This window comes from Rana temporaria, chromosome 1 (genome assembly GCF_905171775.1).
Source record: "Rana temporaria chromosome 1, aRanTem1.1, whole genome shotgun sequence".
NCBI lineage: Eukaryota > Metazoa > Chordata > Amphibia > Anura > Ranidae > Rana > Rana temporaria.
In genome coordinates, this window is record NC_053489.1 from 220,603,243 (window position 1) to 220,630,762 (window position 27,520).

The 27,520-nt window shown below is 43.7% G+C and overlaps 1 protein-coding gene across 1 annotated transcript in view; it reads right to left on the bottom strand.

The window, feature by feature from the left end:
* Positions 1 to 2,354: 2,354 nt before the first annotated feature.
* Positions 2,355 to 27,520, bottom strand: part of LOC120937455 (leucine-rich repeat-containing protein 74B-like) — a 45,488-nt gene continuing 20,322 nt past the window's right edge. The window contains exons 6-13 of the mRNA XM_040350711.1: positions 22,345 to 22,454; positions 17,482 to 17,597; positions 16,475 to 16,553; positions 15,697 to 15,792; positions 14,106 to 14,222; positions 11,187 to 11,309; positions 5,176 to 5,261; positions 2,355 to 2,622 (exon numbers count right to left, since the gene is read on the bottom strand). Of these exons, the coding sequence (XP_040206645.1) occupies positions 2,595 to 2,622; positions 5,176 to 5,261; positions 11,187 to 11,309; positions 14,106 to 14,222; positions 15,697 to 15,792; positions 16,475 to 16,553; positions 17,482 to 17,597; positions 22,345 to 22,454 (755 nt within the window). The 3' untranslated portion in view covers positions 2,355 to 2,594. The remainder of the gene's footprint in view (positions 2,623 to 5,175; positions 5,262 to 11,186; positions 11,310 to 14,105; positions 14,223 to 15,696; positions 15,793 to 16,474; positions 16,554 to 17,481; positions 17,598 to 22,344; positions 22,455 to 27,520) is intronic.

Sequence of the window (27,520 nt, forward strand, 5' to 3'; positions counted from 1 at the left end):
TGTCTTGCATACACACGGTCGCAACAAATGTTGTCGGAAATTCCAAACACCAATGAACGCGGTCACTTACAAGACGTACACCGACACCGTACACCGGCAGTATTAAAGGGAAGTTTAATACCAGTCGTGTTAGTAGAAGTTTGGTGAGATCAGAGCATGCATGGAATTTTGTGCATCGGAATGGTCTACTACACAATCGGAATTTACGAGAACAGATTTTGTTGTCGAAAAAATTTGAGAACCAGCAAATGTCCGATGGAGCTTACACACAGTCAGAATTTCCGACAACAAGCCCCGATTGAACATTTGTTGTCGGAAATTCTGAGCGTGTGTACGCGGCATTACTCTTTAAACCTTTACAACCACTTTAAAGCAGAAGTTCACCCTAAAAAGAGTATTTTTTTTTTTTTATAACAAAATGTTATACTTACCTCCACCGTGCAGTTTGTTTTGCACAGAGTGGCCCCGATCCTCCTGTTCTGGGGTCCCTCGGCGGCTATCCTGGCTCTTCCCCGCAATAGCTTACCCCCTCTGGTGTATGATTCGGTCCCGCCCCCCGGCGGCCGCATCGGTCCGCCCCCGGCGGCCACATCGTTGGATTTAATTGACAGCAGCGGGAGCCAATGGCTGCGGTGCTATCAATCTATCCAATCAACACCGAGAGAAGAGGACACCGGGGGATGCACACAGCAGGTGAATGGGCTCAGGTAAGTAAAACAGTAGGGCTGGGGGGCCCCTGACAGCAAGGTGTTTTTTTACCTTATTGCATAGGATGCATTAAGGTGGAAAAACATAAACCTTTACAACCCCTTTAAGTCACTAACCCAAAAGAGTAGTATGCATATCTGGAAAGTTAAAAAAAAATCAGCAGTCCTTACCTTTTTGTTTACTTTTATTAGGTCAGTGACTGCAAGCATTAAAGCTGGACTTTCAGGTCGTCTGCCAGGCAACAAGCATTTTTTATAAGGACAAATTAGCAACTGCATCCTCCACAATTTTTAATCACAGATTTCCTATAAAGGCCATCTCCACCAAAAATGAATGGGATGTAAAAAGCAAGCCTATGATTTAGATTGCCAGCAGAAATACAGTTAGATTTCCAGCAGTAAAGGAATTTTTTTTTTTGCTAAAATGACTGTTTATAGGGTATAGAGACATAATGATGTTAACTGATTCCTTTTAAAAATGATTAAAAATAGATACAAATCAATCATATAATGTGCCTGCAGTTTCTAGTTTCGTTTTTGCATGTTATTTGCTGCTCTGTGATGTACAGAGCCACAGAGCCAATACAGGGCAGTGATGGTTTGGAAAATGAAACTGATTGGTGCTGAGGGGTTTTAGACACACAGTAATCACACCTCCTTGATTAGTGACCACAGAGAGAAAGCTCCCAGCACTGTGGTTATCAGGAAACAGACAACCAGGAAGTGTGGAGATCAGAGAAGAATTACAGCAACTTGAGAGCAAAAACGAATAACGAGGACATGAAAACAGCACTGCATTAAGGTAAAGCAAGCTATTAAGATAAAAATTTTTTTTATTTACAAACCCTTTAACCTTTACAAGTACAAGAATTGCCAGTTTGTGATTGTACTTGTTCTCCATTGTTTTGCCATATCTTTATATTTTATAGCATATGGTGCATTATGCTAAGACAATATATCCCTCCTCTGGTGTTGAGGACAGCTAATCACAAGCTACTGTATGTATATTATCCACAATGGATTACCCAAGACCTGCCAAGTATTCTTTTAAAGGGTCACTAAAGGAAAAAAAATGTTGCCTAAAATGAATGTCTGCAAGGTAGTGTAATGATTCTGTTAAAAAATGAGTAAATACCTATTTAATTCCTTCATCTATATCACCTCCGGCGTTCTAGTTTCTGTTCTCTCATTCACTTCCTGGTTTGCATCGCTGGTTCATGTAAGAACTACATTTCCCAGTATGCATTGCGGCATGCCCAGTAATTCACACCTTGAAGTCTCTAACACGTAGAGAGCGTCCTGTCGCACAGATGTAGTTCCCAGGAGGGGGTGAGCACGTTACTGACCGCAACAGTAAATCCTCCCTTCACGGTGGTCAGTAACAATCAGACAAGCAGAAAGTGAACAGAACAGAGAAGAAATAGAGCAACTTTTGAGCAAAAACGAACAATGAGAAAGTGAAAAGAGGAATGTCTGCAGGTAAAGGATGCTTATTATGAAAAATAAAAATTCCTTTACAACCCCTTTAAGTAAATATCTGTGACTTGTTGTACATTAAAGCAGAGCTTGATGTAGATGTTATTATCTTCCAGAACTACAGCTTGTTTTTGTTTTTTTTTTATAGCTAGGGTAAAAATCATGCGGCAGTTTAAATATGTGATTGCACATTAATTTACATTTATTTTATAGAGAAGATGGGAGGAAGGTATTTCCCCACAAAATAATTTAACATTAGGTCTATATATTATTTACTGTTCTGTTATACAGTTGCTACATAAGCAACTGAATTAGTAAAATCCACAGTGACAACATAATATTTTTAAAATATACACATTGCAACAGGAGGTGACTTTTCAGAATGAATATTTAAATGTCTGTATTTCCAGATCAAGAAGACAGGGCTTTCTGAAATGCACTGCAAACCAAAAGAAAAAAGAGGCAATCAGTTGTGTTACAATATACAGTATAGCATAACATGATACTAGAAGTCATTTTATAAAAGCCTTCGATGGAGAGATAAATCACATAACACATACATAATTGTGCTATAAATATAGTTTATTTTTGCTAAATAGAACCTTTTTATTTCTCAAACATATTTTATTAATTTCCAAAGTTGTGGGGAAAAGTTTAGCGGTGGCAATATTTTTTTTTTAAGTAAATATGCTAAAAACGTTGGAAATTTAAATACGATGGGCCAGATTCACAAAGAGATACGACGGTGTATCTACAGATACACCATCGTATCTCTGACTTACACTGGTCCTATCTATGCTCCTGATTCATAGAATCAGATACGCATAGATAGGGCTTAGATCCGACAGTGTTACAATGTGTTACACTGTCGGATCTTATTTTCGATTTAAAAATGGCGCCGGGGGCGTTCCCGCTGATTTACCTTGAATAATATGTAAATCAGCGAGATACGCAAATTCACGAACGTACGCGGACCCGACGCAGTCTTCTTACGACGTTTCCGTAGCGGCTTTCCCGTCGTATACTTACCCCTGCTTTTATCAGGCGCAGCCAATGTTAAGTATAGCCGGCGTTCCCGCGTCGAATTTGAATTTTCTAACGTCGTTTGCGTACGCCGATTCACAAACACGCGCGTCGCAAGTCACGCTCACGTCGAAACCACTGACGTCCTAGTGACGTCTGTGGGAGCAATGCACGCCGGGAAATGCGCCGCATGCGCATTTAAATCGGCGCGGGAACGCGCCTGATTTAAATAGTACACTCCCCCTAGCGGCGGAATTTGACTTCCGCCGGGGGATTTAGGATCCGCCGCCGCAAGTTTGGAGGTAAGTGGTTTGTGAATTAGCCACTTGCCTCTCAAACTTGCGTGAGCGGATCTTAAATCACGTAGATCGAGCGGATCTATAGATCCTCTGAGCTACGTGAATCTGGCCCGATAAAACAAAAAAAAAAAAAAAAAAACAATCATGCTATGAATTCTCAACTTTTCCAGTGAAAATGGATCTTGCCCCGCCTACAACCACTATCACCCTGCCTCCCTACTGGGCATGACAGCAGCCTACCCTATTAAAATTATGAGCACAGCATCTAGAGGTGTAAGAAGAGCCTACCAGATTCCAAATGTAGACCAGGAGCACATGGATTGTTGCCAGGGATGGGTCTTACTATCCATCTGTCTGCATTGCATTAAAACACATGTATCATGAGCCCACTGCCTTCTATATCCCTCCTGATGCACACTATCAGATGAAAAACGTACCTGAACAATTTCCCATGACATACCACAATGCAGCGCATATATGTTCACCAGAAGCATTGAAAATAATTGGGATTCTAAGTGACACGCATTTTGATGCGTCGTAAGGTGTGCACAGGTAGGCTTCCTTTGTCTAGTTTTCCATCATATGTCTGAATTTCTATCAGGTTTACTTTAGGATATACTTTCCTTTTTTTTTAAAATAGAAATGAGACACCAGGAGGTGGCCTCGTTGCTCTCTGGAGATGCTGAGCCTTAGGCCCCATACACACGAGAGGATCGTCCAGCGGACCGTTTCTCGTGGATTTCAGCGGATTTCTCTGCGATGGAGTGTACTCACCATCGCATTGAAATCCGCGCCGAAATCCTCTGGCGATGACGTGTCGCTCCGTCGCCGCGATTATGACGCGGCGACGTGCGCGACGCTGTCATATAAGGAATTCCACGCATGCGTCGAATCATTACGACGCATGCGGGGGATCCCTTCGAACGGATGGATCCGGTGAGTCTATACAGACCGCAGATAGATTTGTTTAGCATGTCAGCAAATATCTGATCTGCTGGAATCCATCCCAGGGGAAAAATATCCGCGGAAACAGATCCGCTGGAGTGTACACACCATAGGATCTATCCGCTGAAACCCATTCGCTGGGATTTTTCAGCGGATGGATTCTATCGTGTGTATGGGGCCTTAGGCTACTTTTACACTGGGGCGCTTTGCAGGTGCAAAACGCCCTGAAAGAGCCGCTCCTCTCACTCCAGTGTGAAAGCCTGGGCTTTCACACTGGAGCGGTGCACTGGCAAAATGTCCTGCCAGCCACATCTTTGAGGCGCTGTAGGAGTGGTAAATACACCGCTCCTAAAGCGCCCCTGCCTATTGAAATCAATGGGCAGCGCCGCCAAACCAAAAGCGCCGCCAAACCAAAAGCTGCACCGGCACTTTGCGGGCAGTATTAGCCCTTTTTCGGGCGCTAGCGGGTGTTAAAAGCCCTGCTAGTGGCCGAATAGCGCTGCAAAAGCGACGGTAAAGAGCCGCTAAAAATAGCGGCACTTTATCGCCGGCGGCGCAACGCCCCAGTGTGAAAGTAGCTGTATTTGGTGCAAATAGGTGAAAGCCAACATGTGACCCAGCTACAAACGTTTTACTTTTCATTTGTTCACTGTTTAGTCCATTTGGAAAATTGCTGCTTGTGATTTTTAATTGTAAGTAATGCAATTAAATGCAAGTAATGTTACCTGAAATCAACAAAGCCTCTTTTGTCCTTGTCCAGAAAGTCTATTAGTTGTTGTGTTTCTTCTTCTGGCATTTTAATTCCAGTAACCTACAGTTAAAAATGCAAAATCAAAAGCCGCACATGAATATAACAATATTGTACTTATCATTATAAAATTAAATATATAATTGAAATGATGACTCCTGTGTTACTTTTTAAAAAGCAGCCAGTAGTTTTTAAAGGATGAACATATAAAATTCTCAGTATATAAAAACACGGCATAGTTACTAGACATAGAAATGTTTGCTGCCATCTTCTGTCATTTGAGAGTATTGCTGCTCACTATGGGCCAGATTCAGGTAGATCGGCGCATCTTTATACCGGCGTAGCGCATCTCATATGCGCTACGCCGACGTAACTCAGAGAGGCAAGTACAGTATTCACAAAGCACTTGCTCCTAACGTTGCACCGGCGTAACTTAATTCCGTCGGCGTAAGCCAGCGTAAGTGTAAGTGGGTGTGACCTTATGCAAATGATGGTCCGAACGTGGAGTAGTGATATACCCCCAGCGTATCCTGAACGGAGTATCCTCACAACTACGCCGGCCCAACTTCCTGGGAAACGCCGGCCAACCAGCTTAGGCCGAGCCTATAAATACGCCCAGATATGCGCCCGTCCGGCGCAAAAGTACATCCTGTCCCCCCCCCCCCTTAGGGAAGGTACTTTTGCAAAGCGATGGCGGCTGCAGCAAATACAGGCAAGAAGTAGAGGAGGAAGAAAAACTTTAGCCCAGAGGAGAGGGCTAATATTGTTGCTGGCATAGTGGAACATGATAAATACCTCCATGGTGCCCTCAGTCATCAGACTAATAAGGCACGGAAGAAGGAGATCTGAGGGAGCTCAGCCTGCAGGTCAGTGCCGTGGGGAATGCGACCAGGAGCCCAGAGGATGTCCAAAAACAAATAAATGATCTAAAACGTAAGGTCCGTGAAAAGCTGGCCAAGATAAGGAAGCATGCCAGGGGCACGGGAGGAGAACCAGCCTGTACTGTGCGGTTGACCCCGGAGGATGAGATGATCGCCCAATGCCTGCAGCATGAGCAGGTGGAGGACATGGAGGGATTCGACTCCATTGACCAGTCCTTGAGGTCAGGTAAGTGTGTTTTATCTCCTATACGGTGTGTAGCATGTGAGGGGGTGGAAGGGAACATGTGACAAGTGTGTGGGTCCACCAACATGTGAATGCTTTGTGTCATCCACAGATGTGCTGGAGGGAGCTGGGCCGTCGTCGGCTGCAGGGCGACCCACGCCATCCAGGGATGAGAGTGCCCACACCTCTCCTCTGGAGGAAGTAGTGGAGGAGCACGGGGAGCTGGAGGACGTGTTCTACATCGTGGAGGAAAATCCCATCAACCCTGGACCCTCCCAACCCTCCTCCCCCATCAGGGGACCCTCCCAACCCTCCTCCCCCATCAGGGGACCATCCTCACCAGGGGAGGGCTGGCAGCCTTAGGCCTGGGGGGCAAGTCCAGTCAAGTGGCCCATAGAGCGTGGAAAAGTGATGGATCGAGGAAAACAGTCTAAGATTTTTCATGATCACAAGAGTCCGCACAGAGGCCCCCTTACATCAGAGTCCGCACAGAGGCCCCCCTTACATCAGAGTCCACACAGTGGCCCCCCTTACATCAGAGTCCACACAGTGGCCCCCCTTACATCAGAGTTCGCACAAAGGCCCCCCTTACATCAGAGTCCGCAGAGAGGCCCCCCCTTACATCAGAGTCCGCACAGAGGCCCCCCTTACATCAGAGTTCACACAGAGGCCCCCCTTACATCAGAGTCCGCACAGAGGCCTCCCTTACATCAGAGTCCGCACAGACGCCCCCCTTACATCAGAGTCCACCAGTGGGAGGTGAGCAGCGGCCGTGAACTGTGTTAACAGAGCTCCAGCAGGCATATTCCTGCTCTGCAAAAACAGCATTTGGTAGTGGCGGCCGGTGGCTGTGCATAGTGTCACCAGCCTGGAGGGAGATTTCCACCCTGCCAGCCCTCCCTTGATCCTCACCCTCCTCCACCATCAGAGGACCATCCTCACCCGCCTCCCCCATCAGGGGACCCTCCGAACCCTCGTCCCCCGTCAGGGGACCCTCACAACCCCCCTCCCCCATCAGGGGACCCTCACAACCCTCCTCCACCATCAGGGGACCATCCTCACCCTCCTCCACCATCAGGGGAAGCTCCTCACAGGCCTCCCCATATACACGGCCCCAAGCCTCTCCTGCCCCCAGGAAGGCCACCAGAAAAAACAGGGGTGTTCCTGAGGCCATCCAGGAAACCCTTGCGAGGGATCAGGCCCGCCAGACCCACCATGTGGGTGATGTTGCCCGGGACATGGGGCGTCTCGCAGACAGCCTGGCCTCCTCGACAGAAATCCCCGACTGTCTGCAGGATATAAATGCCAATTGTGCAGCTGTTGTGACCTGTGTTGGGGAGCTGCAGGCCACGACAGCACGCCTCATGACAAAGGTCAAGAGCCTCACAGTGGCTGTAAAGGCCAATACGGCGGAGGGGAGGCACAGGAGGCGCCAGCATCAGCAGACCACCACCCGCCAGCTGCGGATGCAGGCAGAGACCAATGCGGTGCTCACCCACATAGCCCTGGCGTTGGATGGCAGGCAGCCAGAACCTGCCAGGAGTGGCAGACTTGAGGAGGAGTCTCCTGCTGATGCCCCACCCCCACCTGAAGTTCCCCCCAGGCAAGTGAGGAGCCAGAGACGTGGCACCAGGCGGCGCACATTTAGACTTATGCGGCGTATCTAGAGATACGTTGGCGTAAGTCCTACCTGAATCTGGCCCTATGTCTGGAAAGTTGTTATATTCAGAGAAGGTTATTGGGAAATGTGTCCAATTAAATGACGATTCATAATAACGATACAGAAAATTTTACTGAAAATAAAATGTGTATAAATAACTGTCTGCAGAGGTGCCCTGACTCACTAAGGGCTCATTTACACTTGCTTCGGGATCAATACACATTAAAGTGCCTAATGTTTCAACATGCTTTTATGATGCTTCGGTGATGCTTCAATGAAGCTTTAGTGATGCTTCGGTGATGCTTCAATGATAATTCGGTGGTGCTTTGGTGAAGCTTCACTGATGCTTCGATGAGGCTTTAATGATGCTTCGGTGATGCTCTTTTGAAGCTTGGCAGGTGCACTGTGTGTGTATATCTCATACCTGCAATTTCTCCAAAGCGAGGCTAAAGCTGAATTAAAGCCTCTCAAAAGCTTTGGGTGCTTCAAGCGAGCTTTGTTATAGAGTTTTTTGGAGGCTTTAAAGCAACATGGGGTATACATTTTTGAAGCAAAGCAAACGCAAGGTGTAAACAGGACTTGTAAGCCAACCATTTTATTTAGTGACAGGAGCTTTCACTGGCATTCAGAGAGCTTTAACAAAGCCTGTCTGAAGCCTCGTTTTTAAGCAAGTGTAAAACTAGCCCTAATGGAACCACTGAACACTCTCTTGCTGCTACACCACAAAAGCAGGCCCTACATTATGCAATTTTCTTTTATTCAACCACAGGCCATTGGGCAGCACTTGGGCTTTTCAAGCAGGAAAATATGCTGGAATTTATGTTACAAGGGCCTGTGTGCACGAGCCCTAAAGATGTTTGGTTATGGAGACCCTTGGTGCATGAATGAATGGTGCATTTTCACTGACTATTAGTAAGCTAGCTTATAAATCAACACCTGTTCTCAGTAAGGGCTCATTACAAGTGTGGCAGACACTACCGCTCAGTGGCGGTGCGTCCATAGAGGGCCCGCACCGCCACTGATACAATACATAGATTCATGCATTGCATGAATCTATGTATTGCCGCTGACTATTCAGATGGCGGGCCCCCTGGCGAGTGCCAGCCATCTGAATAACAGCAGCTGGTTGGCTGTGGAAGTGCCTATCAGAGCCAGCGGCTCTGATAAGCTTTCCGATTATAGCCATCAGGCTGTAATCGGCTTCCAAATACTTATCCAAGGGACGCACGGCCTAAACGGATGAAGAAAAGATGGCAAATTCTATGAAAGTTAGGTAAAGGTATTGTAACAGGAGTCACTTTTGGGCACAGATTGAGCCAGGAGATAAGGGACATATGTTGGATTGTTTTAGCATGGACAGTAATCCACCATACATTCCTTAATGTCTGCAAAGAATATTCTGACCCTACCGGTCAATAATGACTCATTCAATGCTTAGCCCAGGCTATTGAGTTGTTAAATGAGGCTGGCTCCTGAAAGGCCTTTCATTGTGTGATAACACTGTTTAAAGCCTATTAATGCTCAGGTGTGAATACCTTTCTGTCGGAGACAGACCGTCTGTCTAAAGATGTGGATTGAGGGGAAATCATTGTGTGATGGTGTTTTGTTTTAATTCTGTTAATGAAGGACTGTGACTTCTCAGGTGGAGTGATTAGGTCATGTTAATTATAGACCGGCGCCAAAATGTCTGAAATGGTTAGTAATTAGCCATCTGAAGGTGTATTGAAGCCCCCCCCCCAGGGTGTGATGTGTGGGTGGAGAGTTTGATTGTTCCTTACATGCCTTGAAAACTGTATATAAACTTGAGAGCTAACCATTAAAGATGTCTTTCATTTGAAACCAGAACCCAGAGCTGTGTGTCTTAGTTATTCTGGGAAATGGGATGTCTGATGTCTGTTGGATGGTTGGAGTGTCCGATAAGCTGTCGTGGGTTGATGGAAGGTCGTAGACGGTGGTGGCCGTTACAGGTATATTCTTTTACTTCACGATAAACTGTCAAGCAGAAGTAGCCCTTTATATGTTTACCCCATTTCTTAATCATTCCCTAACCCCCCCCCCCCCCCCTTTTTTTTCTTCTCTTTTTTTTATCTTTTTCCTTTTTGGCTGTTTTACTCATCTCGCTCCTTTTATAAAAATTGTATGGGATTTGTTATGATGAATACCGAGGCCTTTCAGACCAATTTTTACATATCATTATAGACCGATTATGATCTTGACATTGTTTATGTATTGGTTTTCGACTGTTCTTTCTTTTCTCTTCTTCTTTATTTATGTAACTGTCAAAAATTTTACTCAACATTTCCTAAATTGACCTCCAAAATTCTGCTCTTTCCGGGTTCTCCTCCTATGTATCACAGCGCTCTTTCTTCAATCACTGTTGGAAGCTTTTAGACTTCACCTCTGTAACATCTCTAAAATGTGCCCCTTTTTAACTAAACCACCAAGCTACTTATTCACTCCCTTGTTATCTCTCACCTTGACTATTGCAACTCCCTTCTCATTGGCTCTATAGGCTATCCCCTCTTTAGTCTATCATGAATGCTGCTGCCAAACTCAAAGCGGTGTCCCAGCCGCAACTTTTTTTTTAAAGTCAGCAGCTACAAACATTGTAGCTGCTGACTTTTAATAAGGACATTTGCCTGTCCTAGGCGTCCGCGATGTCGGCCCCCCAAAGCCGGTCCCTCAATCGTGGCAGGTCCCGGGACTGCCATCCTCACTAAGGGAAACAGGCAGTGGAGCCTTGTGGCTTCACTGCCCGTTTCCTACTGTGCATGCGCGAGTCCTGCGGCACTTTATGACTGGGCGACTGCTCTCTGGGATACACACAGTTCTCAGAAGACAGCGCGCCCCATTTCCCAGAAGACAAAGTGAGGAGGAAGACCAGCCACGGACTAGGAAGAGGCAGATTAGGAAGATCTGCCTAGCAACCACCATTTCTGAGCATTTTTATGTCTTTTTATTTATTTTTAGGGTGGACCTCCGCTTCAACTACCTTACCAACTGTCCTTACCCACTGGCTTCTGATTGCCCAGCAAATTGAATTCAAAATACTAGCAACAACATACAAAGTCATCCACAACAATCCAAGTTAAAGTTGTGTGTCACTCTAAAAACCATGCCTATAAAGGGAAATTCTTAAGAATGTTTAATTTCAGTGCAAAACATAAAAAAAAAAAAAGTTCCCCAATTAACCAAATTATAAATACTTATACAGAAGAACTTACTGTTAATTTCTGTTTAAAGTCTTCATGAGTCATCTGAATCTGCTCATCAGTTTGGCTGAATAATTCAGACAGCTGCAGGTTGCTCGCCTTTGCATATTGTCTAAGTTTTTTAATTTGATCTGCCTGAGGGATAGAATACAGATCATACATTACAGAGCAAGATAATAATACATATAGAGGGGCAGAAAACAGGTTGTTGATTTCCTTATTCTGTTATTTTTTTTAGTATTTAGGCTTAAAGCAGAATTAAATATTCCTATCCTTTACAGCCAACGAAGGTGCCATCTTCGCCTAGTTATGACACCAGCCATTTGATGGTGGCTTGCCAGCTTTATTAAAAGCACAAGCGAAAGTGACAGTTATCATTCAAAGCATGCCTTAAATCTAATTGTTTTGGCAAACAATGAAATTGATGGGTTTAGTTCTGGAACCAGCTGCTGTACACATGGGTCGAATGTTGCTTGGTTTTTATTGAACCAGGCATATTGGGGAAAAAAACTCCATACGTGCCTATAATTAAAAGAGATAGAGGATGTAAGCATTAGCCTAATATTGCTCAAACTGTGGATAACAAATCCACAGGAGATTAGCGTTTTTAATATAAGTATAAGTATGTCTGTTCTGAAAAAAAAAAAAAAAATATTATATATATATATATATATATATATATATATATATTACATACACACATACATTGTAGGTGAGGTTGAAAAAAAATTCCATCAAGTCCAACCTATGTGGAAATGTTTAACAGCTTGTTTAAATCTACATTTTGGTGTTGTAAAGGTCTATTGAGCTGAAACATACAAGTGCTGAGCTGGCCCAGTAACTTGCTTTGTGCGTCACTGACATAAGTACAAACCACGCTGTCTGTTGGCTCTAATGCACTGGTCCCTCCTTGCTCACGTATATATAGTCCTCCTGGGTCCTGAATATTTAGGCTAGCAAATGGAATGTTCTTCCCATTTCTGCACATTGCCTGTATGCACTTAGACTAATACATATCATGGATGATATGATAACTCACAGGCAGCAGGCACTCTATCATGGCTCTGGTTGGCTCTGTCACAGTGTGTCACATAACATGGCTGCTGGGTGCCGATTTTGTTAACTTATTGGTCATAAGTTAACAAAATCAGCATCCAGCAGCAATGTTATGTAACACAATGTGACAGAGCCAGTCAGAGCCATGATAGAGTGCCTGCTGCCAGTGAGTTATCATCATGCTGATGATGTTAACCAGTTGCTGATCTCCTGATAGCAGATTTACTGCTACAGGGCGGTCGAGCTGCGCAGGATCACGTATATATGTTTATCTTGTTTAAAAATAAGAAATATGTTATACTTACCTGCTCTGTGCAGTGGTCTTGCACAGAGCAGCCCAGATCCTTCTCTTCTCGGTCCCTTGCCCTCCTGTTGAGGGCCCCCACAGCAAGCAGCTTGCTTTGGGGCACCGAAGCCGCAGCTCCAAGTGTCCATTCAGACATGGAGCCGAAGCCCGCCCCTTCTCTCTCTCCCCATTGGCTCACTTACTTTGATGGACAGGATCAGGACCAATGACGCTTTGCTTTTGTCTCAGCCAATCAGGAGGGAGAGTCCCGGATAGCCGAGTCTGTATGCCGAGCATGATCCCATTCCCTTTGGAGGTAGGGCCGCAGGACAGTATTCCAACATAACAACCCCAAACACACCTCCAAGATGACCACTGCCTTGCTAAAGAAGCTGAGGGTAAAGGGGATGGACTGGCCAAGCATGTCTCCAGACCTAAACCCCATTGAGCAACTGTGGGGCATCCTCAAACGGAAGGTGGAGGAGCACAAGGTCTCCAACATCCACCAGCTCAGTGATGTCATCATGGAGGAGTGGAAAAAGGACTCCAGTGGCAACCTGTGAAGCTCTGGTGAACTCCATGCCCAGAAGGGTTAAAGCAGTGCTGAAAAATAAGGGTGGCCACACAAAATATTGTCACTTTGGACCCAATTTGGACATTTTCACTTAGGGGTGTACTCTCATTTGTTGCCAGTGGTTTAGACATTAATGGCTGTGTGTTGAGTTATTTTGAGGGGGCAGCAAAGTTACACTGTTATACAAGCGCCTCTACACTCACTACTTTACATTGTAGCAACGTGTCATTTCTTCAGTGTTGTCACATGAAAAGATATTATAAAATATTTACAAAAATGTGAGGGGTGTACTCACTTTTGTGAGATACTGTATAAGGGAGGCTCCTTGGGCTGCTAAAATGACTAATGCCACGTACACATGACTGTTTTTCCTGTCCTGCAAAAAAATGTTTTTCTTGACGTGATTCGTCGTGATTCCTCTCAAGCCTGCCTTGCATACAAACGTTCATGAAAAAAAAAAACGGTCGAGCAAAGCGCGGTGACGTACAACACGTACAACAGGACTATAAAGGGGAAGTTCCTTTCAAATGGTGCAACCCTTTGGGCTGCTTTTGCTGATCCTCATGTTAGTAAAAGTTTGGTGAGAGACGATTCGTGCTTTTCAGTCAGGTGGAAGCGTGACGAATGTGCTATCTCCATTACGAACGCTAGTTTTACCAGAACGATCGCTCCCATCTAATATTTGATTCTGAGCATGCACGTTTTTTTTTTCCTCAGAAAAGCATACACACGACCGTTTTTCGCGACGAGAAAAAGAACGACGTGAAAAACGACGAGAAAAAATAGAGCAGGTTCTAATTTTTTTTTGCCGGCAGTTTTCTCGTCGACCGGTTTTCACGACCAATCTAAAAAATGGCAGTTTTCTCGTCATGAAAAATGGTCGTGTGTACGCGGCATAAGAGGTAAAACAGGGGATCATTTGTATATTTTAGATCTCAATAAAGAAAAGAGAATTATATCTGTTTAAAATAATACCAAAAGCTTGCAGATAATTGCCTCATTTATAAATGCTCACCTTTGGGAAGGTTCTTTTGAACATGTCAGAATTCCCTCCAAGTTTGACTGTCAAATTTGGCAGAGTTGTTTTCACAACAGCATGCAGATCATCAAACTGTTTATTCACTACAATATCCTACAAGACATAAAAATACATCATTACATACAGCATAATTTAATTAAACAACCCTGGTAAAAACACTTTGGGCTAGATTCAGAGAGAGTTACGCCGGCGTATCAGTAGATACGTCGTCGTAACTCTGAATCTACGCCGTCGTAAATTTAAGCGTATTCTGGAAACCAGATACGCTTAAATTAGGCTAAGATACGAGCGGCGTTAGTCTCCTACGCCGTCGTATCTTAGGGTGCATATTTACGCTGGACGCTAGGTGGCGCTTCCGTTGATTTCGGCATAGAATATGCAAATATGCAAATTTGTCTAATGCTTATCCTTCCTCTACACCAGGTTGATTAACAGTAATTTTCCTCATTATTTTCTTTCTTGCTTATAAAAGGCCTAAAAGTCGATACGAATAAATACACGTGACGCAGCAACAAAGAATTTCCATCCAACTAGCCTTTTGTTCCACAGCTCAGTCTGCTGTCTCAGGTAGAAAAAATGTCTTCAGTGTCTGCTGCCAAGCTGGACTGGTTTGTGCAGTCTGGTCAGTCTTCCAGTATGTTCAGACGCAGACTTAAGGCCCATACACAGGGTCAGACTTTTTGACAACAAACTTCAAAATGAGCAGGTTTTAAAAAAAAATCCGACCGTGTGTACGTTCCATCGGACAAACTTTTTCAGTTTTCGTCGAGCAAATGTTCGCTCTGCAAACAGCAACAAAAGTCCTTTGTGATCCACAGTATAAAAAGTGAGAACATCACCCCTCCCCCACATAACACATCCTGGTAATATACAGTGAACTGTAAGACCCGGTTCACACTGGGGCGACTCGTCAGGCGACACAGCCGACTGACAAGTCGCGTCCCATTGTAGTGAATGGAACCGTTCTAATAGGAGCGACGCAAGTCGCTCCGACTTAGAAAAAGGTTCCTGTACTACTTTGGGGGCGATTCAGGGCGACTTGCATTGACTTCAATACTGAAGTCATTTTGCAAGTTGCCTCTCAAGACGCCTTGAGATCGCCTTGCCGGATCGCCTCCAAAGTCGGGTCGCCTGTGTGTGAACCGGCTCTGAATCACCTCATATTATGATAAACATAACATACATATGATAAACATGTCCAAGCTGGATATGTAAATAACCTGTCACTCAAAGCAAGGAGAGAAATGGACTTTTTATTTAGACAGGGTTTTATCTGGAAGTCTGTTAAACGTGGTCTTCCAGGACCCCTATGCCCATGATCGTGAAGTCTGTTTTTCCAGTGAAGAGAAAAACATTTGAACACAGGTGAATTGATTGAGTAGTGGTGAAAAAGAGAACGCGGCTAGGTAAAGCAGTTCTTCAATATGTTGGTCAAACAATAACCGATTTTCACTTTTCAATAATAATCCAAACTTATGATGTTAGGACCCCTTGGAAAATCACAAAATCCACAGTGTTGATCACAATGGATTCCAGCATGTTATATTAATCAGATCGACATACTTACAGAGAAATCCAATGACTCTACAGCCGACTCTGAATTTGCCTGGATAGACTTTAGAATGGCAAAGCAACCTTCACTCTGCATTGGATTTCTGGCCATCTGCAAACAACGGTTGTAACACAAATTGTAGTATCATCTTCAGTTAACACAACATTTTATCTATTTACATTTTCAAATCATTTGAAATAGACCTATAGATTCATTCTTTGGACAATCACTCTCAAAGATTCTGATAATTAAATTGCGTTCTGTAATTATAAAAAAAAAATGGATGCTTCCTGAAAGGCACAGAAGACATTGGGGGTTAGTTACGAAAGGCAAATTCACTTTGCACTACAAGTGCAAACTACAAATGCAAAGTGCACTTGGAATTGCAGTCGCTGTAGATCCAAGGGGGACAAACAAGGAAAATACAAAACAGCATTTTAGCTGGCACATGATTGGATGATAAAATCAGCAGAGCTTCCCCTCATTTCAGATCTACCCCTCAGATTTACAGCGACTGCACTTCCAAGTGTACTTTCAGTGCAATTTCAAGTGACTGGATTTGCCTTTCATAAATAACCCCCATTATGTAAGAATACAAGGGGAGAGTAAAAAAAAAAAATGATTATATTTAACTAAATCTAAATCCTACAGTCTGCATTACATAAAAATGTGTCCTGTGCAGTTGTGTGAGAAAAAAGGTACTTTTATTAGCAGAAAGTTAAATGTGTAACTTTATATTCTTAGAAATACATATGCAGTTTGTCACTATATACGATGTACAGACTTTTCCTACCTTTAGTACTTTTAAAGTTTTGTTTTCTTTAAGACACAATGCAAAACGTACAGCTCCTTGTAAGGAAATACGGTTGTTGCTGCAAACACAAGATACACAGAAAAGTCATGCAGAGCTTAGTAAAATATTAGCAAATAAGTAAATTGGACCAAACTCCTCCAAACATTTCCCCAAGTGTGAATAAAAGAGGATTTCCAGATACCTCAATGGTTAAAATATCTAATGTGCAAATTACACTTCATCTATTTTTCTTTTCATGGTAGTCTGCCTGGAAAAGAAGAGCACAAAAAAGCCTACCATTTTCCTATAGGGCTTATTTTGCCCTCTATTGGGCAATGTCAGGTAGCACATGACTAATATAAACTAGCATTCTTGGGAACATAATAATTATTATTACTTTCCCCACTGCTAGGACAGTATACACCAGGGGCGGACTGACAACCCATTGGGCCCCCGGGCAATAGAAGACTATGGGGCCCCCGGGCTTACAGATGGCCACCATGCCAGGAGGCAGTGCAGTTAAAATCTCTGGATTTTCACATCAAAAGCATGTCGGTTTCAGACATATCAGGGACAGATGTAAAAAACACACAGAGTTTTACATACTGTCCCTGGTTTTATTGAGCCTGGCAACCCTGATGGGGCCCCCTAGTGGCATGGGGCCCTCGGGCAGTGCCCGAGAGCCCCAATGGTCAGTCGGCCCCTGGTATACACACAGCTATCGCCTCTTTTTCCATTGTCCACAATAGGCTCATTTATTTGACTATAGTGCTCTGGTTAGGAGGAAAAAAACATCCAACAACATACCAGTCGGTGGGGGGAAGCTTTACAAATTTAAGAACTTCCCATTCTATGCAGTTTTCTGCCGTCTTAAATTGAACACGTGGTTATGCTAACACTGTACATCCACTGGTTTGGGCAAGGAATCCTAGACATGTTCAGTTTGGTCTGATCAGGAAACCCGCATAGCCCCAAAATTCGTATAATTGTTTATGCTTATTAATTACCTTATATTTAGCTCTTCTAAAACATTATTAATCTTCAGAGCTTCTCCTAGAGCAGAGGCACCATCGTTGCCAAATCCATTGTATGAAAGATCCAGAACTCTTAAGAAAATATTTGCCTGTCAAAAGAGAATGAATAATACTCTATAATACTGTATGTAAATGAAAAGGAAAGTACATAAAGTAGAACTATAGGCAAATGTTTTTGTTTTTTTTTTTTCATTTTGTCCCCCTGCAAATTAAGGGAATTCCATTACTTTTCGGGGGACAACCCCAACTTTTTATATATTTTTCTTTCTTTTTCGATGATAACGGTAAATAGGACTAATAGAGAGGGTCGATCTCCTTAACGGGGACACAGCCAGCAATAAAAACTGACAGGCGTTCTAATCTATCTCTACTCTGTCCAAAACAAAACAAGTTTTGCCTTTAGTTATACTTTAAAGAAGAACTATAGGGCAAAACTTTTTTTTTTTTTCATAGATAGAGTAAGGGAGGGTCATAACCCCTGTCGGTTTATTTTTTGTCTTCTGTGTCCCATCTGGGAGATTTCCCTTCACTTCCGGTCCAATAGCCAAAAAAGGAAGTGACAACCCAAAATTTGGGATTCTCTTTTACTTTCACTTTTTGGTTTGGGTTTGGTTGGAGGAGGTTCTACTAAACATATAAAACGTTTGGGTGCCAGATCCACACCCTGTTGAAGTCATTGGGTACTGAATCTGTAAAATTAAGTTTCTCCATTTTTAAGACTAAATAGCCAAGGGATTGGAAAAACATGGCAGGGGAGGGGATGAGGATAAGTGCCTCTTCCTCACAATCCTGGTCCGGTGATTGTGGGGGTGCAGCAGGAACTTATCAAAATCTGGAAGCCCTCTTAATATAAAGTAACCCCCGTGGGCCAGATCCACGTAGCGTGGCGCATTGTTGCGTCCGGCGTAGCGTATCTCTGATACACTACGCCGCCGTAACTTACAGCGTATTTTCCTTATCCTGAAAGAATTTGCGCCGTAAGTTACGGCGGCGTAGTGTAACTTTGGCGGCGTAAGGGCGCGCAATTCAAATGGATGTGATGGGGGCGTGTTTTATGTTAATACGTCTTGACCCGACGTAAGTGATGTTTTTTTTGAACGGCGCATGCGTCGTCCGTGGGGGTATCCCAGTGCGCATGCTCGAAATTAACCCGCAACAAGCCAATGCTTACGACGTGAACGTCATTCTACGCAAAGCCCTATTCGCGAACAACTTACACAAACAACGTAAAAAATTCAAAATTCTACGCGGGAACGACGGCCATACTTAACATTGAGTACGCCTCATATAACAGGGGTAACTATACGCCGAAAAAAGCCTCACGGAAACGACATAAAAAAGCGCCGGCCGGACGTACGTTTGTGGATTCGCGTATCTAGCTAATTTGCATACTCAACGCGGAATTCGACGGAAGCGCCACATAGCGGCCAGCGTAAATATGCACCTTAGATCCGACGGCGTACTAAGACGTACGCCAGTCGGATCTAACCCAGCTTCAGGCGTATCTTGTTTTGTGGATACAAAACAAAGATACGCCAGAGCAAAATAGAAGTTACGCGGCGTATCAATAGATACACCGTCGTAACTTCTTTGTGGATCTGCCCCCAGATATCCAGGGTTACTTTTAAACAAGTAAGGGGTTTTTGACAAATACTATATTAAAAAAAAAAAAAAAATCCCCCCACCCCCCAAAAAAATCCGGCATTGATTATGATGAACACCACCCACTGATCATCAAAAGAATAGAATTCATTTATAGGCTGATCTGTCTGCTTATGTCGCACAATAGAGCTCTCAATTTCTGCCATTATGTTTATACACAAGGGAGTGGGGGTAACATCACTGAGCAAATATGAACATGGCCATATCTGCTGCTTGCCGGGGATTCCCAGCCATGTCGGTGAATAGGGCTGGTGACGTCACTGGTTGTTGAGGAGTGAGGACTCACCAACTGGAGCACTTGCAAACTGGAATTTACATAAAACTGAATGGAAAAAATATTTTATTTATGTAGAAATAAAATGTGTACCAGGGTACATATGACATATTTACTGGGCCCTTTCCCCACTCTCCATCCTGAAGGATCCTATTGTGTGCATGCAGATGCTGACAGGAAGGAGAGGAGGTAAGATGGCAGCACTGCAGGGGTGGGAGTGAAGTACACAGGGGACCCTGGGTAGCAGTAGGGAATCTATGGTGCAGAGTGAGGGTAATCAGTATGGTTTGGGGGGGGGGGGGGGCAATTACAGGAACAGATGCTCTGTATGGCTCTCTCTGCAGCAGCTGAAAGTGGGTGGGGGGAAAAGGAGAAGAAGCCAGCTGTCAGCTGCTGCTCGCCCTCCCTGCCTACGTATGATTCACCCTGTTGCCTGGGCCCCCCTGCTGGCCTTGGCCTAGTACAGGAGGACCGGTGGTACCCCCTTATCCACAGCCCTGGTTGTTGAACAGCAGCTTACATCTTTGTACAATTATTTTACTTAATTTAAAAGGTACCTGACTGATAGTCGCTCAGGTCAAATATGAATCAAGTATCATGAAAACCTTTATTACATTTGGGACTGATGAGATGCCTCCTGGAACAACATATTTTGCAATTCACATACATTATTATTGGTGCTCTTATACAATGTCCCAAATTTATTTACAAATTGAAAGTAAATCTGTCTCTTCAGCTTCGGGCAAGATATAGGAGCCATAAATTAGGCACCTGCCACCTACAAGGAAATATATTAAGTATCCCTCCAAAGCAAATACTTACAGGCACAAATGATGATAAATACGTTTAATCTATCTTAGTTAAAAAAGAAGGAAACACAGCCAGTGGCTTTGATATGTTAGCAGTAGATAAACTGTTATCAACAGGATAATGTAGCAAAGTCAAAGGGAAGTTTTTTGGAATCCTCCTAATGCATCATTACAGTCAGCCAGCTATGTTGGTAATGAATAATAACTGTTACCCTAGCATTAAAATAGGATTTCCTTCTTATTTCACAGTAAAAAAAAAAAAGCCCATATATTTTAGGGGATTTATTTACTTTAGTCATTTATAGAGCCAAAAAGTATTGCACATGCATTAAAACAAATAAAGTTTAATAAATAATATTCACTATAGCTAGCATACCATTTAAATAAATAAACTGCTCTGTAGGTACACACTGTCTTCTCAAAGGAGCAAGTGCCAGATTGTAATGGGAGAAACACTGTGGCTGATAAATGTTATGCTGCTACCGGGAGGCTAGGCAGCTAATAGAAAGGTACATTGTTCAATATTGTAGATTAATACAGATGATGGCAATGGGTATGAAATAAAAAAAAATAATTATGTACTTCCACTAGCACAGACTGGCACCTTTTAGACCCAACAGAATATTTTTTTTCAAATAATATAATGTATAGCCTACTAATGGAAATGATGTTCCTAAGCCTTCTGGACAGTGTAGTATTTACCATATGTTTAAAGCAATTTGTATTAATCTAATAACACTGATTATCAGAAGGCAAATGATCTTGAAATTCTGAGACTTATAAGATGGCATCCTATGAAATAACTAAAATGTATCTGGGTCAGTGTTGCCAACCTACCAGATTGAAATCTACTGGCATGACACCCAAAATTTACTGGTGCAGCCACGTTTTTACTGGCATTTCACAAAAATTGCTAAATTACATTTTTAGTTGCAAATTTCAGTTTTTAGGCTACAAACAAGTACGCTAGGCAAATAGCAATGTGATTTAAGGTACATATTAAGGTAAAAAAACATATTTTTGTTATCTTCAATATAATAAGGGCAAATTATTTAGTCACATGCCCCCTGCCGCCATCCCCCTCTGCCACCAACACCCCCTGCGGTGCCACAATCTCCCCCTGCCTCCAATCTCCCCCAGGCCCCCTGCCTCCATCGTCCCCTGCTTCCATCCCCCTTTGCGGTGCCACCAACAACCCCTGTCTCCATCCTCCACCCTCTGCGGTGCCACCAACACCTCCTGCCTTCAATCACCCCCTGCCACTAACACCCCCTGCCTCCAATCTCCCCCTGCCTCCATCCCCCTCTGCGGTGCCACCGCAGCCACCATCACCCCCTGCCTCCAATCTCCATGCGCAGTTCCAAGCCGAACCGATCTCGGCTATTTTTACTGGCACATTCCCGCAACCACAGACATTTACGGACGGGGGAAAAAAGTGCCCGTTTTTACAAACTGTCCATAAAAATACAGACGGTTGGCAACACTGATCTGGGTAAAAATACCTACCGGTTACTTTGAAAATCTTGAACTGGTCTTAAAGCTAAAACATTTTTCCCCCTAACGTCTTCCCTGCATTAGGGTAACAAACATTTTGTCACTTACATCAGTCCTATATTGATCCAGCACAGGAGGATCAGGCAGCAGCAGGAGCCATTGGCTCCTGCTGTTGTCAATCAAATGCTGTGAGCAGAGAGCAGGGGGACGGGGCTGAGATGGGCTGTGTGTCTGTGTGTCTGTGGCCTCACTGTATAGGTCAGTACAGGGCTCATTAGCTTTATTAGAATACTAATTTAGAATGCAGGATTCTCTAGATCAGGCACGTCTGACTCAAAGGAAACTGGGGCTGCAGTGAATCTACAGGGAGCCAAATGTCTACTGAGGAATATGTAATTCCAGAAAAACATTGCTTGGATAATGATAGAAATAATGGTAACTTGCGATATTTATCCCTCAGAAAGGGTTCATGAAATATTTAACAAAACATTTAGTTACAACATTTTCAATGGAAGTGTATCATTGGGAACAACTAGTGTCTCATTCTGTTTAAAAAACAATCGACATGCCTGTTGAATGAACATTTATTTTTCTTACCCCTAAGCCTTTGGCAATGGCGACAGCTTCCTTCCAACGAAACTGATTCCAGCTAAGATTCATCTCCAACATGCCTGTATTTTCAGCAATGGCAGCTCCCAAAATTTCACCTAAATGTGTCAAGAAAGAAGCACAATTAGTGTGTAGACAAGATATAATATAACGTAAAGCTTTCCAGAGAGAGATATGGGGCTGCTTTTGCTGACCTCCTTCTGATGCCGCATACACACGGTCGTTTTTTGTGATAAAAAAAAACAACATTTTTAAAAACGTCATTTAAAATGACCGTGTGTAGGGAAAACATTGTTTTATGTCTTCTGAAAAACGACAAAAAAAAAAAAATTCGAACATGCTTCAATTTTTTGTGTCGTTTTTCAAAACGTCGTTTTTTGTGTCATTTAAAATGATAGTGTGTTGGTAAAACGACGTTTAAAACAAAGTTTTTAAACCCGCGCATGCTCAGAAGCAAGTTATGACGCGAGCTTGAATGGAACAGAGTGCCGTCGTACGTGCTGAACGTAACCGTGCTTTGCTAGAGCATTTTGAAAAAACGATGGTGTGTAGGCAACAACATTTTTTAAAATGAAGTTTGAAATACGTTGTTTTGTTTCATGATAAAAAACGTCGTTTTATTTCATCACAAAAAACGACCGTGTGTACGCGGCATAAAAAGGCAAGCTGACTGATTAGGGCCTCTTCACACAAACATGCATTAAAATGTATTAAAAAAATGGATGTGCCATGGACATGCATTTTTTTATGCAGGTTGACGTACATTTTAACAAGCGTTTTTATGCATAGAATTAAACTGCTATGCATTTTGCATGTTATTTCATCCGATCATCATATTTATGTTTGTGGGTTGAGAGAAGAAGTGAGGGAAAATAATAAAATTAGACTTTGTTTTGAACAGACATTGACAAACGGGATGTCTAGTGTGTAAGAGCCGGTTCACACACAGGCGGCACGACTTTAGGGGCGACTCGGCAAGGCGATCCCAAGGCGACTTGAGAGGCAACTTGCAAAATGACTTCAGTATTGAAGTCAATGCAAGTCGCCCCCAAAGTCATACAGGAACCTTTTTCTAAGTCGGAGCGACTTGCGTCGCTCCTATTAGAACGGTTCCATTGACTACTCTTGACCGCGACTTGTCAGGTGGCTGTGTCGCCTGACAGGTCGCCCCAGTGTGAACCGGCTCTTACAGCCCTAATCTTTGTGATTAAGCTAGCTATATTGAGGAAGAGGAGGCAGATGAGGAGATTGGAAACACACAGTGCTACTGGATTGTATCATTTGCCCACACAACATGCGAATAAAGGGCAGTTTTGGACAGTATACCAGGATTTTCTTGTCAAATTAGTTTTATTAGATCTTAAAAATGTATATAAATCAGGTACAGATGCAAAAATAAAGAAGTAACATCATAAAGTACAATTGTGAAGATAGCTCCAATACACAATATAAGATGATATATACTCTATGGCCCAGATTCACAGAGAGCGGGCGCACATTACGCCGCCGTAACGCAAACAATGTACGCTACGCCATCGCAGCGCAGAGAGGCAAGCATGGAATTCACCAAGCCAGTGCTCCCTACGCTGCGCTGGGTTTCGAAGACGTACGCCGACGTAGGTGGAAGTGGGCATGAGCCATGCAAATGAGGCGTGACCCCATGCAAATGATGGGCCGAGCACCAGACAGATACGTATCACGAACTGCGCATGCGCCGAGACGTGGACGCATCCCCCTGCGCATGCTCACAACCACGTCGGAACAACTGCCTAAACTACGCCGGATCACTGCGTACGGCGTGAACGTAACCTACGCCCAGCCAGACAGGTCCAACGTAAAATACACCGGCTTGTGTTCCCTGGTGCAGACCTTTGCATGTCTGCTGCTGGGTTACACCTCCTTTATGGGGAATAACTTTACACCGGGCGTGTAAAGTTAATTTACGCGCACTGCGTTGGGCGCACGTATGTTCGTGAATCGCCGTATTTCACTCATTTGCATATTTGAATGGCTAATCAATGGGAGCGCCACCATGCTTCCAGCCTAAAAGTGCTCCCCCCCAAGCCGGCGTAGGCAAGTTACGTCGGCGGGATGAAGCCTGTTTTTAGGCGCATCTTAGTTTGTGGGTCCGGCACACAGATACGACGGCGCACATTTGCACTTACGTCGGTGTATCTTGTTATACGTCGGCGTAAGTGCTTTGTGAATCCGGGCCTGTAGTTCAAAAATAGGCATAATAATTAAGAGAATTTGTTCTTAAAAGTGTTAGGAAAAGATCAAAATCCATTAAAGAAGACAAATTTAGTATTAAACAAGAGATTATTGATCTTCGAAAATCACACATTGCATATACATGAAAAATGTATTTGGAGATCTATCTAGAATATGAAGCGTATTAGAGCTCAAAATTATAATGTTACAAATATAGAAATTATGGGTACAATTGTTGCTACCTGAACCAAGAGGATAAAATACAGGGAGAAAATTTGGAGAAATGGGAGAGAAAATTAAGAAAAGGAAGGGAAAGAGGGGAAAAGGAGAAGTAAGAAGAATAAGAACATGAATAAGAATAAAGTAAGAATAAGAATAGGATTAGGAATGGTCCCTGGGGTAGAATGCAACTTCAAGCACCAGACACACATATAAGAAGTGTAATCAGGGCCGATCCTAGGGTCACAGGCGCCTGGGTGCAGAAATATTTCTGGCGCCCCCACATGGGCGTCATTATTTTACTAACTCATCCCCTTTACAAATGTTTCTATGGCAATGACTCAACCACAGAGATGCTCCCCCACGAAATCTTCATTAATCTGGGATCCTTACATGATCTCTTAACAATAAACAAAATACAGGACGAGAAGCAGAGTACTTTATTGGGACCTGGAGGGGGGCCTCTGTGATGGACACAGAGAGGGCTTCTGTTAGAGAGTCTGTTAGATGTTCGGCGCCCCCACCTCTGCAGGCGCCTGGGTGCAATGCACCCTGTGCACCCTGCCTAGGATCGGCCCTGAGTGTAATGCCCCGTACACACGATCTGAAATTCCGATAGAAATAGTCCGATGTGAGCTCTTGAACGAAAATTCTGACCGTGCGTATGCTCCATTGGACTTTTGCTGTCGGAATTTCCGACAACAAAAGATTGAGATCTGGTTCTGTATGCAAGCCAAGCTCGAGCGGAATTTCGTCTGGAAAAACATCCAAGGTTTTTCCGACGGAAAGTCCGATCGTGTGTACGCGGCATCAGTATAATTTCATGTTACCAAGGCATCAATAAGGATTTACTAATTTTGTCATAAGTGATAGCTTCTATTTTTCCATGGATTATAGCTTGGTTAACTCTGTGTTTGGTTTGAGCTAATACTAGCATCAGTGATTTCCAAGCCTTGGTGTTGGTGTTTCGTGACCGTTGTGATTTGTAGAAGGAATTTAAAGTTGGATCGGGTAAGGTTAGCCAGTTTAAAAATTAGAAGTGCCACAAAGGGATCAGGAGAGATGGATTCCTCAAACAGGATAGAAAGAATATGGAATATTTCCTTCCAAAATGTTTTTAGCTAGCAGTCCCGCCAAATATGAGAATGTGACCCAATAGCGGTGCACCCTCGAAAACAGGACACAGGGTAGCTGGGGGCATATTTCGCAATTTTTGCAGGGACCAAGTACCAACGCGCACTTTTTAATTTGTAATGGAAGGATGGTTTTGTTGCTACCTAGATTTTGTTCCAATCAGTTGTTTCCAGCTTAAGCCCAAGGTCAGCCTCCCATTTAGTTGCATAGCTAGGTGGTTCAGCATCAGGTTTATCAATGAGTTGGGTGTAGAGAGTCGCAATCAGTCCTTTTGTATAAGGATCACATTTACATATGTCTTCAAATTGAGATAAATGAACTCCGTTTTGGATATATGGTGTAAAAAAGATTTTTATCTGAAGATTAGGCCCCTTTCACACTGAGGAGTTTTTCAGGCGGGACAGCGCTAAAAATAGCGCTGCTATACCGCCTGAAAAACTCCTGCCCAGCAACCTCAATGTGAAAGCCGGAGGGCTTTCACATTGATGCGATGCGATGGCAGGAAAGAAAAAAATCTCCTGTCAGCAGCATCTTTGGAGCGGTGAGAGGAGCGGTATGTATACCACTTCTTCACCGCTCCTTCCCATTTAAAACAATGGGAAACCGCGGCAATACCGCCCACAATGCGCCTCTGCAGAGGCGCATTGCGGGCGGTATTAACCCTTTATCGGCCGCTAGCGGGGGTTAATACCACCCCGCTAGCAGCCGAATCCCGCGGAAAATCCGACGGTATAGCGCCGCTATTTTTAGCGGCGCTATAACGCCACTGCGGCTCCCGCCCCAGTGTGAAAGGGGCCTAACAGAACAGTTCAGATTTCAGAAGTCCATGGTTTTTCACATAAAGTGGGGAATGATTTGATTGAGGAGGGAGACGTCAGTTCATGAAGTTTGGTTAAGTTTGATGCAGGCCATGCTTGAAAGGATGCAGGGGAGATCCAGGCAGGGCAAAATAGAGGGTTTTTAAAAAAATGATTGAAAAGGGACAAAATCAGACTGCATTTTAGAAGTCATTCAGGTTGAAATCCGGGTAGTTCTAAATTATACATCAACTTGTCAATGCATATGTAACAAGTAGGGGAATAAACAAACACCACGCTGACTACCCCATAGCACATTTGCTGCTACAGGGCGGCCGCGCTGTGCAGAATCAAGTATATAAAACTTGATTCTGCACTTCTGGGTTTTGAGCACCAGTGTGTGATGCCAGCGGCTCATTCCTGCTGTGATTTTACACAGCGGGAGCTGATCAGCAGGTCTTGTGGACCCGATGTCTGCTGGCACCCGCTGATCTTTCGGTACACTGACAGAATGGCAGTCTGAGCATGTAAACAAGGCAGATTGCCGTTCTGTCAGTACAGGAGACATGGATCTTGTGTTTCTGTAAAGCAGAAAAAATAATGTCACTGGTCCTCAAAAAAGTGTCAGTCAGGTGTCCGATTTGTCGACCGCTATATCGCAGTTCCGCAATAAGTCGCTGATTGCTGCCATTACTAGTAAATCAATAAATAAATAAAAATATTCCATAGTTTGTAGATGTTATAACTTTTGAGGAAACCAATCAATATACGCGTGTTGGGATTTTTTTACCCAGAAAAATGTA